General features: G+C 41.8%; 1 protein-coding gene across 1 annotated transcript in view; it reads left to right on the top strand.

Moving 5' to 3' along the window:
• eepd1 (endonuclease/exonuclease/phosphatase family domain containing 1) overlaps positions 1–13,510 on the top strand; it is a 29,548-nt gene extending 16,038 nt beyond the window's left edge. Inside the window, exons 4-8 of the mRNA XM_076755392.1 lie at positions 8,216–8,326; positions 10,390–10,524; positions 11,725–11,860; positions 11,981–12,175; positions 13,049–13,510. Of these exons, the coding sequence (XP_076611507.1) occupies positions 8,216–8,326; positions 10,390–10,524; positions 11,725–11,860; positions 11,981–12,175; positions 13,049–13,239 (768 nt within the window). The 3' untranslated portion in view covers positions 13,240–13,510. The remainder of the gene's footprint in view (positions 1–8,215; positions 8,327–10,389; positions 10,525–11,724; positions 11,861–11,980; positions 12,176–13,048) is intronic.
• The last annotated feature ends 223 nt before the right edge of the window (positions 13,511–13,733 follow it).

Below are 13,733 nucleotides of genomic sequence, written 5' to 3'. Positions count from 1 at the left end.
CTCTCTCTCTCTCTCTGTGCCTGTCTCCAGAGTGTAAATGTCTTCTATTTCTAGGCTCACATTTGGGTTTGAACTGTGTTAGCGCTCTCCTGTGCTTTCATGACTATAAATATGACGGTGGTTGCTATGGGTTAGAGGGTGTCCTCTGCAGCAGCGTCAGTAATCAGGATACATTCATCTTTGATTCACATTCTTTTTAAAAGTACGAAACATTTTAGCAAAAAGATGCATTTTGGCTGGCAGCTGGGAGCTCTGACTGACATCCCAGAAAGCAAATTTCACAGAAACATAAACCTGTAGCTTTCCACGTTTTTAGCACTCAAGGATATTTGTGTTGGATGGCCTGATCACCTCATGATTTGCTCTGATATTATATTAAATACACAACAGTTAATAAACTTAAGCTTCTTCACATATCTACTGCATATTTAGAGCCAGACCTGTCTTGAAATATTGAGTGAGATTATTACATGACATAATACTCTGCTGATCTGGTGGATGAGTGTTCAAAATTCCAGCATTAAGTCCTTGTGTCAATGTTACATCTTAAAGAAAAAACATTGCACTCACAATATCAGTGTTAAATCCATATTTCATTATATCCCAGTTCAACTCAATATCAAAAGCAAGTCAAGAACATATTATTGGATTGGGTTAGATATGAGTCTGAATGCTGGAGTTGAAGGTAAATGTCCCTGCCTGTCCTCCCCCTGATGAAACCACTTTTTTCCACTGTCACTCACGTCTCGTGCATAGATCATTGTCTCTTATTGTACATGGAGTGCTGATGGAAAAAGCTGCTCCACACCTCCTCATGAAATAAACCCTGCTAGCAGCGTGGTGGGATGTAGTGACTAGCTTCTTACAGGGATACTTTTTGCAGTGGTTGTCAGATAGCAAGTTTATTAGCTTGGTTGTTTAAAAGACGCATGTGTGGCCTTGACCTCTGTCTCCTAACTGTATATAAACCAATGAGTGCTGTGACAGACGTTAAATAGAAGTGAGTAATGCAACAGCTAACATGCTACGATAGCATCGAGCTCTCTGACCCTGCGTTCCCTTGAAGGTCGACGCTGTCTAAAGATTGCCCCCGAGAGCAAAAGCTCTGAAATGAACTGATCTTGTTGTGAAATTGATGTGATAGAGCCTTAAGACATGGAATTTTGGGAAGTCAGCCAGCCAGTGTGGTTGCAGAGGAAAACACTGGATAAACTCACAAACAGAAGCACTAACACAGGAAGGGTGCTGTTGAGCGAGATCAGCCTCTTCCTCCTGAGCAGCGATGTGGGTCGCCTGCGTTAATACACAGGTGTCAGAGTATCCATGAAATGTCAGAGTTCAGCAGCGTGCTCTGAGCAGTGTGATGTGTTCCTGTTCAGCCTACACTTCTTTGCATACGCGCAATGTCACTTTCGGTATTGGCTGCCAGATGGATCCTGGGCAGAGAAATCAGAGCTCTGTGGAAAGGGAAGTAGGTCAGCTGCAGAGTATTTTGGACAGAGAGAGGGAGGTGGTGGGAAGATGAGTTACCTCTGGACAGTGCTAGCCCACATTGCAGTGTTTTCACTCCTGCCAGCCTCCCACACTGATTTTCTGCCTGGTTTCCAATCTCTTCTGTCTTGTCTGAGTCATTAGCAGCCTCTCTTTTCATCTGCTCTGCCTGCAGAGTCTCTTCCTGCAGAGTGAATGAGAAATGTTCCTCATTCTCTCTCAGATCTCTCACTTCACTTGGTGCGCCGCAGCTCGCCAAACTACATTTTGTGCCTTAGTTTTTTGCATTTTGTTCAAAGCTCAAGCTTTCTGTTTTAGGCCTTGAAAAGGCATATTTTCAAATGAAAGTCTTGAAACTGCTTTGCATTACTTTGGCTGTAGTAGAATGTGAGTACTGGGTAACTCGACATTAAAGAGCTGCCACCCTGAAAAGAATACCAAGAATGTTTCACTGCAGAGTTTATGAACAGATGATGATCTAAATGATGTGTAGTGGGATTTTACACCCTGCACAGGAACTCTTAAGTATACCGCATTCAAATGTCATACCTAAAGATAGCATGATGTAATGATGAGAAAAATGTTAGCCCTAATTCAATATGAGCATTTAGCAACATTGAGTGGAATCATTTAGTATTTATTCAAATGTCTAGTTTTATAAAAATCCTGCTTTAATTATGAACATGTGGGTTTGGTCTCATAATGAGAAACAGTGGAAGGCTTTTTATTGTATTAAACATCAGTTTGACTATTGTTCGTGCTTCTGCATGTATTTGCAAATGGATAACCATCTGTCAGTGTAATCTAAAACAGTCTACCAGTGATTTCATGCAGCAAATTCAGCAGTTCCCATTGAAATTATGGACGGGGGATGTGTCAAATTAGTGTCCGAGCTCGCGAGCAGTAAGCTGCTCATCGTCCTGACTGAGCTCAGCCTGCCAGCTTAGACTCTACCACAGAAACAGAGGAGTCTGAAGAACAGAGGGAGACATGTTTTATTAATGCAAAGGGGCTGTATTCCAAAATTAATATTCCACAGGTTTATGCTTGGCTATAGTTAGAGACTGCACTCTGTCATGGTGCTCTATCAGCTCTATTAGAATTGTAGTTTTGCATAGTCTCTTCTCCAGTCCGTCGCCCATAGCCTTTTGAAGGGATGTTTTGAAGAGCGGATTTGAGTTTAAAGTTAGTCTCCATCCTGTCAGTTGCTGAAGCTATAAAATTCAAATTTGGGAAGGAGGTAGAGGAGCTGAGCTGGGACACGCAGGCTCCAGCCGCCATGGCTGAAGACACTGTCAGAAGATCCTGTCATAACTTTGACATAAAAAATGTACAGGTACATCCTGATAACTTATGTCATCATAAACACGAGGTGCGGCTGACCTTTGGTGGACATACCCTCCACTGCATCGCTCTGTTAAATGTGAGGAAGTTTAAATGTCTGTGAAAGCGTTTCACTGCACCTTTTTGTGGACGTGTATTGTGATTAGTCACACAGAGAGCGTGGGCCAGTTTTTAGACTGTTGCCCTCTGTTTTGTCGTGAAGGAACCCTCTGTCTGTGGTTCCGTTTCAAACTCATGATTAACCATCCTGGCTAAATGCTTCAAACACACACACACACACACACACACACACACTTCTTGTTGTTCTGTGTTGTGTGGATACTGGCAGCCCCAGACCGTCATCTGGCACCCCTCTGAAGGTTCAGTGAGTTCACTGTTGTTTGCTCCTAAATTTCTTCCTTTGTCCATCCTGCTTTGAAGAGGCAGTTCAGTTTTTATGTCTCTGTGCCGCCGACAGCCGTGAACGGAGCTATTATGTCTTCACGTTGTCTGTCCATCCGTCTGTCCCATTCTCATGAAGGCGACATATCACGGACACCTTCAGGGAATTTTACTACACCTGGCACAAACGTCCACTTGGACTTGAGGATGAACTGATTAGATTGAGGTGGTAAAAGGTCACTGTGACCTCCAAATCTTGCCATAACTCAAGCATTAATTTGCTGATTATGACAGAATTTCACACAAATGTCTCATAGGATAAAAGAAGTGATGACACTTCATAACCAAAAGGTCACATGTCAACTTCACTGTGACGTCATACTGTTCCTCAGAAACACTGAGTCATACGTGTCAATATAGTGAGAACTTCCATTCAACCAAGAGGTTCACTTAAGACCTTATATTCAATTCTTTCAAAGTCTTCACTACATATTTTATATGAGTCTGGACAGACATGGATGAAAACTGCAAATTGACTGTTTAGTGGAGGCAAACAACCATAAGCCATTCTAGTTCACATTGTAGTTGTAGCTCACATTTCAGTCAGAGTGACCTTGGCAGGTTTTCACCTGAGGAAGTGAAAGAAGCTTCAGTCACACAACTAGATATTTTCAGTCTTCATGAAATCAGCCTGATGAGATTCAGATTTATTTTCAACAGACATTCATCAGATGGACGGAAACATGCTGAATGCTAATGTTGCTCTGTGTCTGCTGGACCTGTAACTCAGCACGTAGCCTATTTACTGACACATTCGCATTGTAGTTTGTCCCATTAGAGGCACAAGCCAGTTGTAACCAGTACAAACCAATTAACCAACTTATGATTTGGCGCTTAATGGATTTAGAGATACAGAGCCAGTGAACAATGATGTAGAAAAGGGCTCTCCTGAGATTTGGAATTACGCCTCCCTGAGATTGGAAGGCCTGTGAAAAACAGATTTCGAAGTGGAAAGTCCAAATCGATGCAGCAGAGGCTGAGATATCCTTACTTTACTGCACACCTGCACTTTGAAACACAGGCTCTCTGTTTAAATGTTTCTTCTTCAAGCTCAAGGTAAGATAACCCTGCTGACAAGATTATTTTCTCAGGCTTTAGTAGAAACTTTGTGTTCTACATGAGAGAGCACAGTGAGAAGGTTTTACGTCCTCTGCCTGGACGGCTGATTAACACTCGATCTACTGATCACATCATTAAATCCTTGGCAGTGAGAAATGAGCCCGTGCTTCAGTGTTTTTCTCCTACCTGGTCTAAACCAGGTGTCACGGTCGGACTCTCCGGCTCTGCCAGGTGATTCCTCCCAGCCTGGGCTCTTTGCCAGGGCCTTGACTCCATGCTGGGCCCGCGCTTTGGTCCTCACAGGCTGAATTATGAGGGTGATTTGTGTTTTGGCAAAGTTATACCTGCGAGCCATTCATCCTTGTACGCTTCACAGCATCAATGGCCCTTGGGGACTGCAACGTAAAGTGAATCTTCAGACAGTCAGAAATTGCTTTATTAATAATTTTATTACGTAGTCAGCGATGAGCCAGTGAAAGTACAGCGCAGGTCACAGTGAATGGATGTCTCACTGCAGCCTGATGGAGCTGTGGTAGCACTGTGAGGCGACCTGATAGCCTTTCTAACACTTCTTCAGTGTTAATTAATGTTTCTAGCATTGTGCTGCTCTTGTTAAACTGCAATGGTTTGTGCTTCAGTGCCTGTAAGGACAAAATATATCAAGTAGCTTCCAGAGATCTGTCCAACAGTGTCCCCCAAAACTTTGCAGCCTATGTTTCACAATACGTTACAAGTATCTGAGACTGATATCTGTAGCTTTCTTGTCATACATTTGGCTCACTTTCATCCATCACTTTGCTTAGATTCCAACAGAAATATCTCAAGCAGATGATCATTTTTTGCATACACTGTGGTTGCAAACAGTTGCTAAGTTCAAGTGCGTCACTTAGCTGCCCCTAATTTGATTATGTGCAAAGAACTTTGCTCTTGTAAAGCACAGTGTCAACCAAGGCACGTCCTGTATCATCCCCTGATCTTGCAGCTGTTTCTGGGAAAAACGCCCTGTGTGAAAATCTAGTTTTAAGACAGTAGTTATTTCAGTTCACGTGTGCTCACGTGCTGCTTATTCCTCAGTAAAGCTGTGTTCAGTCAAATTGCCTTAAGCTTAACTTTCACTAATTTTAACAGCACTAATTAGAAATTATTTTTCGAAAAGCATTGCAGACTGGTACAACATGCGACACCCTTTATCCTTCGAGCCCGGCTCCAAGGAAAAATGAAAAGCTCCCCCTTCAAAAAAATCTCTTCATGTGTTTAAGGGATATCAAACTAATATATCACAACATCGTTTAATGGGATGTCTGATGGCAAACTATTCCATACTTCCATTCCTCTGTCCAAAACAGTACATTGTTTTGCATTTATTTTTGAGACAGGAGGTTTAAAACAACCTCTTGATGCATGCCAAGCTTTGAAGTTATGGAATTACTATTATATGGTAACTGATTATGCAGGACATTGGGGATTTTGGACAATGAAATAGTTCTTGTACAATCGTGATTCCAAAAAAGTCAGGATGATCATTTGCTTTTGACATATACTCATACTCATATTGAAAACAGTACAGAGACAGTGTATTCGGTGTTTGACCTCATCAGCTTCACTGATTTTGTAAATATAAACCATAAACCATATAAGTCAAAGGTCTAAATATTGTTCTATTTCTTATGAAATTGCTGCAGATTGTTGAGTGGATGTCATGTCAGCACGGTCATGGAGAGGTCATGTATGTGTGTGTGTGTGTGTGTGTGTGTGTGTGTGTGTGTGTGTGTACTAGGTGGGCTTCCTCTGACTCTCCCGCTGTCCCACAGCGAGCCTCTCAGGTTAAATTTAGAGCCAGTGGCAGGTCAGCCAGAGCAGCAACCTGAGCCTTCATGAGCATGTTCCTCTGTACAGCTCCCTCTACTTCAGGAGTGCCCAAACTTTTTCCCCTGTCGGCCAAACATAATGGTGGGCCACGGGCCAAAAGCAAACACCTATTGTACTGTTAAGATCCAAAATGGGACAAGGATCCCAAGTTCCCTTAAGTGACTGATTTCAAAGTGTCACTCTGCCTCCTTTGCTCATATTATGAAGAAGAATCAACAATTAGGCATCCTGCATGTTTAAAGAGCATTTTAACCTCAGAAAAACAAAGCAACATAAACAGGAGAAAGTAGAAACATCTGGGGGGGCATCAAACCGAATGGCTGGCCAAGTTTGGCCCAGGGGCCCCAGTTTGGGCAACCCTGCTCTATTTCTTCCCTTTTCCCACTTCTTTTATTTCCTCACCAAGTTAACTTTGCCTGTTCTCCAGAGCATTACCCCTCCACTCGCTTCGCCCCCTCTCTGTGATGTCGACAGAGGAGGCTTCCTCTTTCTCACTGTATTTCCTCTGAGAGATGAGATGAGATGAGGCTATTTGAGTTCACTGAACCCTGTATTGTTTCTCTGTGACTGCTTAGCGAAACCTTTTTGCTGACAACCAGTTAATCTGCCCCTAAGTGTTCAAACAAAGCACATGGCTCCATGTGAACTGAGCTGTGTCATGTATTTGAGACAGATTAGAAGTTCAGACGGAGACACAGATAAAGTGATGCTGGCATTTAATTATCAGATAAACATCAGGAGATGTTTTCGAACTAAATACTTAGTCCCTTTATGTACTCTGGGTGTATATTTGTGTGTGTGTGTGTGTGTGTGTGTGTGTGTGTGTGTGTGTGAGAGAGAGAGAGAGAGAGACGGGGTACTTATGATGTTGTATAATACACAGTTCTGAGTTGTAGCCATACACAACACTGTTGCTGATGTTGATGTGTGTGTATATACACACACACACACACACACACATATGTATATATTTATATATATGTGCGTGTGTGTGTGCATATATATGTATATATACACTATATATATCAGCAACATCAACATCAGCAACAGTGTTGTGTATGGCTACAACTCAGAACTGTGTATTATACAACATCATAAGTACCCCGTCTCTCTCTCTCACACACACACACACACACACACAAGAATTCCTAATACCTGGGTACTACCTATGTAATGTAAAATGTTAGTCTTTTCGTGGAACAGCTAACTGTAAAATAAGTCAAAGGTTAATTTCTAATATTTACAGTCAGATACACATTGTAAATATTCAAATATAATCCTTAAATGTAAAGGGATTGCTCTCAAATGTCAAAAGAGGGTGTGTTGTTCTTGTGAACAAATCTCAGTGTTCAAACAGTGAGCGAAAGACTAATACTTATGATCCTTGCACGCACACGTCGCAGCCTGTGTTGTCAAAAGTGAAGACCCACCTCCAGACAAACCTTCAGCTGTGCTTATGGAAATGCTCACAGAATTGTTGGGAAAATCTGGCAAAATTTTCACTCAAGGACCGCTGGCTTTAGCTTTTGCTAACAAAGTAACTGCTGAAATGTTTGAATAAGTGAATGAGTCATTCCATTTAGGGGATCATTTGACCAGAATATCTCAGTATTAACTCTAGCTTTTCAGAAGGGTTGATGAAAGCAGCGAAAGTCAGGAGTGACTCTCTACTCCTACGTTAGCATGGCTAGCTTAAGTTGGAAGGCCTAACTATGTTATACTGAAGCTATTTGATTAATATGCCACTTTGCCGCAACCTGTACAGACTGTATGAGTGATTATTACCACTTCAACATTTTACATACTAGCTACAGTTCATGTATTTACACACATTATGTGTTTTTTTTGTTTTTTTTTACAAAAGACTGTGGATCTCCCTCTCAGGGGTGTCAGCAGGACTAAAATTACAATCAGCATTTACATCACAGCCGAATGAAGAAGTGAAAGTAACAAAAATCACGTATGTGTGCACAGCGCTGACAGCATGTCCTCTGTCTGTGGTGTGTTGCAGTTCTGTGTGGAGTTAAACCAGGGAACGCTGGCCAGCGTACGCAAGTGGAAATGGCCTCGAGGGCTGTGGAAGAGTGTCGTGTCTGAAAAACCCACAGGACACTCCAGCAAGGTACGGCCGCCATCTTTAACCGCACGGGTATCTTTGCTTTCGTTGATCTTTAAATAAGGTTGAGCGGCTTTGGACGTCAAACTGCTGCTGCATTGCCGTATTGACCATCAGCTGATGCAACTTCAATTCACAAGCAACGATATCAGCAGTCCTCAAGTGCCCAAATCTGCCTTCTCATCTCCAAATGTTAAGCATCAAACCTGACAGCAGCTTTATTTCTTCTATCACGATAACGAGGCGGTGTTGTTTTCAAAGGCATGGGCCACACAGTAAAGCTAAGCCTCGTGGATTTCTTCAGCTCATAGAGGTTGTCTCTCTCCTGTGCGGTATCAGCTCTGACATCAGGAACACGCTGAGCACGCAGCAGAGTGCTGTTTGTTCACAGTGGAGACCAGCCAGTAGATGAACGCCTGATAGAAGCTTGAGCAGGGTCAGCTGCATGTCAGTGGCCTCAGTCACGTAAGACGGATGGTTGAAATAACAGCAAGGGCTTTTAAGACACCCTGCCACCTCCAACGGGCCGGCGCTCTGACAGCATGATAGCAGGGCTAGTTTGTTCAGTAGTTTATCATCAGGGGGGAGTTTACATGTATTCTGCAATTATAAGCAAACACTGTGGATCAGTGTTTTTTTAGATTTTGCATAATTAAATTTGACAACTTCCAGGCCAACAAAAATAACCATTTAGAGAACCACTGAAGTCCCCAAAGATGCTCTTTTTTTAAACTCTCTGTCATCTTTCAGAACTGCTGGATTCAGCATTTTCTCACCATTTTTCTTTCTAGACAGTGTTCTGAGGACTTTGGAACTAAATCTAATAGCTGAAATCTTGGTTTGTGTGTTGTGTCAGAAATCAATCTGACAGTGGAAAGGTGTCGGGGTCGGGGTTCCACCAAGCTTTTTGACCATCCAGTAAGGATTCTGGCACCTATAATATAACACAATATAACTGGATAAATAGAAAGAAATAAAATTCAAATAATGAAAGCATTTAACAGTCTCAGGCTCAGTACGTCGTTGTGCTGTTATGTTGAACACTCACATACATTATTCATTCATACAGTAGTGTTCTTGAAAAGTTACTCTGCATTCATTTTCTGTCTTGTTCAAACTCATGTTGTTCTATCTTTCCTTACTGCTGCAAAGCAGAGGTTTCCCCACAGAGATCACTGAAGGGTCATTTTATCTCTGAGTATTTTCAGTTACCAAACTGTCTTTTTAATTAGCAGAAAACAAAGCAGTTTGATAACTGTGACTAAGCCGTGTTGGCTGATCTTTCATCTTATAATACTTAAATCTGTAGGTCTAAAAATTAGGCCTTCTGTCACAGCATACTGCGGTTACCCAGCCAAGAGTTATCTCAAGGCTCATTCAGTGCTGTAGAAAAGAATCCAATTAAGTCATGATCAGGAAATCCATGTAACATTTGCATTTCAACGAATGTGCAATTTTAGAACCCAGCAGCTATCGTCTGACGATGAGGCCGGCGGATATCCAGATAATGGATATCCAGGCCAACAGGTCCCATCTGTCTGATTAGAAACTTGAAATGGCTCATCTCTTTAAACACATATCTGAATGTGAACGCAGATAAATAAAAAAACATACTGACATGAAGCTAAATTGTCGTCAGACGATATCCGACGTGTTCCGAGATTGCATTTTTGCCAGTGAGTTCCACCTCTTTCGGTCTCCATCAAACATGATTGACCACTACTATTTGGACAACAAACGGACTACAAACAGAAACTTGAAAGCTTCTGATACCAGAATCTTGTCCATTGCCTTATTATTCTGCATTCACATTCAAATTTGTGCTAACAGAGATGAATGAGTGTGCTTCCTGCTGTCTCTATAATGGACTGATAATTGCAGCTTACAGTGCAAGAAACAGTTAATTGTTATAGTTTAGTAAGCCTACAAATAGTTCATATTGATGACCTTGTGATGCAATAAGTGGTCATAACATATTCATTAGTAATGCGTTTGAGGCTATTTAAGCAGTGGGTATGAAAATATTAAAAATGCCTTGACTTCTTTTCCCATGATCCTATTTTTCTCAGGGAATAAGCTACTCTGGCTTCCTGTGGGACAGTTCGTGTGGTATTGACTTGAGGGATGCTGCAGTGCTGGAGTCTCCTGTTGTCAATGGCAATGGGAATCATACCTACCCTCGACTGTACCTGGCTCACTTTTCTGTAAGTACTGATTGATTCCCAAAACAGACTGCAGCATTCCCACTGTGTGGAAAATAGTTTGGTGCCATTATTGTGTGCAAGGATGCATTCCCATATACAGGACATGGCCTCTCTAATAATTAAAGTAAATAACAAAATATCGCAATGTGTGTAAAAATGGGTGGATGGAAACACACCAATTGTGTTGTTGGACTGAATGCTTCATGGAGGTTAACTTTTCTTCCCTTGAATACACCAAAGCCTCTCTCCTGCCAGGTTATTTAAAGGGTCACTTTACTCAGATTACTGCTAAAAAGACTGTTTTTGAAATAGCCTCTAGTGGCATCTTTCCATACAGAATCTCTATTGTGGAGCTCAAAGCATTTAAATAAACCATTTAAAATTCAGCACATCTTTCCTGAATCAGTGCCAAATAGAATGGAAGTGAATATATAATCCACAACAAAAAATTTCAACAATTTTATGGAAATAGTTTCATTTGAAGAAGTCCTGATGAAAAGAGATGTGCAGATATTTTCACCTCCATTGTGGAGGTGGAGGCGGAAATCTCAGATCCAGATATCTAACTGGACATAGGCTGACCTCTGCTAACATTATACATTTTAATGAAGGCTTTCTGTTGTTGTTATGTGCAAATGTAGCTTCCACTAAACCAATAGTTCTTTTCTCAGACAAAGCTGCATTCAGTTGACCTTAATAGATCACCTCTTCTCATTTTGCCCAACACTTTTGGCTAGAGATGTTTCAGTAGCTACTACCATGCAGGTATGCAGAGTTGAAAGAATTATTCCAGTTAATTACAATTTAGGTCTTATTTTTTGTAGTTTTGGTTATTATTTCTATTATGATGACACTGAAACAACCAAAGCAATCACTTAAATCTGGGAATATGGAGACATTGCAAAAAAGAAGTCAGGCAGGCAGTAAAGGGCAGACAGGTTGTAAATGGATTCACTATTGATGGGAATGATGATCAGAACAATCAAAATAAGACCCAAATTCTAATAATCTGTGATTATCCTTTAATCTCCCTCCATATGTTCTAAAATGATCATCAGAAACTACAAACCTATCGTCGCTGCATAACAACAGCACATTTCTTAACTCGTGTTAGTACAGTGCTAACAGATAGCTCAGTGTGTTTTGTTTAGTTGCAAGCTGGATTCTGACCGGAATCAAATGACTGACTTTTCCCATTAGGTTGGTTCATATGAGCTGACGGTGGTAAACGTCCACATTCAGGCCACAGCTGCATCAGAGTCCAACGGCAAGAACCACAACACAGATGAAGCCAAGTGTCAGCGTCTCTCCCCCAGCATCCAGGAAACACTCAAAGGTCAGTCTGTCAGGTTAGACCGGTAAAAGTCACCTCCTCTACACATCACGTCATGTGTGTCCTCTGCCTAAAGGTGAATTATTCTCTTCTCACCTGTTTTCTCCATATGCTTCTCTGCAGGTGAGAAGGAGTTGGTGGTGCTGGGAGATTTTGGCTCCCCCCCTCAGAGCTCAGATCTGGACATACTGAGAAAGGAGAAGCTCTGTGCTCTGGTACCATCCACCCAGTTCACCAACATCAGCACACGCTCACCACAAGGCACCCGATGTCTGGACAACATCTGGCTCAGCCGCTCCCTCAAGAAGATCTATTCGGGTAAGTGCACTGCATGGGGGGTTTTGGACAGCGGTCTCAAGTCAGCCAATCAAGACAAATCAAGAAAAGTCAAGCCTTGAGACAAGTCCAAGTCAATTCAAACTCAGTACAGACAAATCAAGTCAATTTTCAAGTTATCTGAGGGAAGTCCAAGTTAAATCTTGAAATGAGTCTTGACAAGGCAAAGTCAGTTGAAACAGGTTTAAGTGGAGTCTCAAGTTATTCATGATAATCCAAGTCCAGGCTTGAATTATTCAAGTAAAATCCAAATCCAGTCTCACGTCATTCAAGATTAGTCCATGTCAAGTCTTGACAGGGCTGGAGATTAACACCCACCACCTGCCAAATGCAACCAAGCAAGGCAAACATCACACAAAAGTGTGATTACAATATGGTGGTGAGTAGGAAAAGTTCGCTTCCAACACTGAGACTTGAGTCATTTGAGACAAGTTCAAGTCAACGCTGAAGTTAAAGTCAGTTCAAACAAGTCTCAGTGAGGTGTCAGATTATTAACTCCAAGTTAAGTCTTGGTTGACTCAAGATTACTCAAAATCAAGTCTCAAGTCAAGTTAGTCCAAACAAGTGAATGTCTAGTCTAAAGCGAGTCTCAAGTCAAGTCGAGATGAGTCTTTCTGGATTGTGAAAATGACAATGACAGGGCATTTGAATCATTTCAAAGATATGAGTTTCTTACATGACTGAGACCGAGCATCCTCAGTGCATCAGCCTGATAATTAAACATTTAAGATCTGCTGGTAGCTTTCATTCATTTTTTATTGTCTATATGGATATTATCCATTGATACATGTCCAAGTTGCATGCAGTCCTCATGTCTGCTGCCTTCCCATCACCTTATGTCTTCTCGCCCAACAGGTCACTGTGTGGTAGTGCGGGAGGGCTTGACCAACCCCTGGATCCCCGACAACTGGTCATGGGGTGGCGTGGCGTCAGATCACTGCCCCGTGGTGGCTGAATTTTACGCAGATGTTTCCCCAAAGGAGCTAAGCAGGCCTGGTATGGCAGTGGTGGACAGAGGAGACATTATGCCCAAACATGAGCGGTGACAACATCCACAGTCACAGAAAAGACATCAGACTTTCTCCTGCCTGGATGCTGCTTTGTCTTGGTTAGCCATGGAGCAAAGAGTTTCCTGATGAATGTGAAGAAGTGCCAAGATTGCCTTTTCGGGTTTCAATTTATCAATGTATAATACTAGCTGGTAAGTCATAGAGCCATAAAAAAATGTTCAGATAAAGTATATATAATGTTCTTTAAAAAGAAATGTGCCAAACATTTTCTATATGTATATAAAATAAAGAGAAATTAATAAATGTTGCAGCTGTGTTTGAACGCTCATTTATGCAAACAAGTGCTGTATCAATCAGAGTCATCTGAGCGACCCAGCTCTTCACAGGCTGTGCTGTACTGCTCAGTTGAAAGGATGATAATATCTTAGCTGTAGAGCTCTTAAATTATGTAAGCCGGCCTCTGTGTGCACGTGTGCGCTGCCATCTTCCTGTGTTATGGAAAGGAGGTCTACGGCAGAGTGCCACCAGAG

Source organism: Chaetodon auriga, chromosome 17 (assembly GCF_051107435.1).
Source record: "Chaetodon auriga isolate fChaAug3 chromosome 17, fChaAug3.hap1, whole genome shotgun sequence".
Classification (NCBI taxonomy): domain Eukaryota; kingdom Metazoa; phylum Chordata; class Actinopteri; order Chaetodontiformes; family Chaetodontidae; genus Chaetodon; species Chaetodon auriga.
Note: the sequence above shows the minus strand (reverse complement) of the source record. Positions and strands in the feature narration are given on the sequence as shown.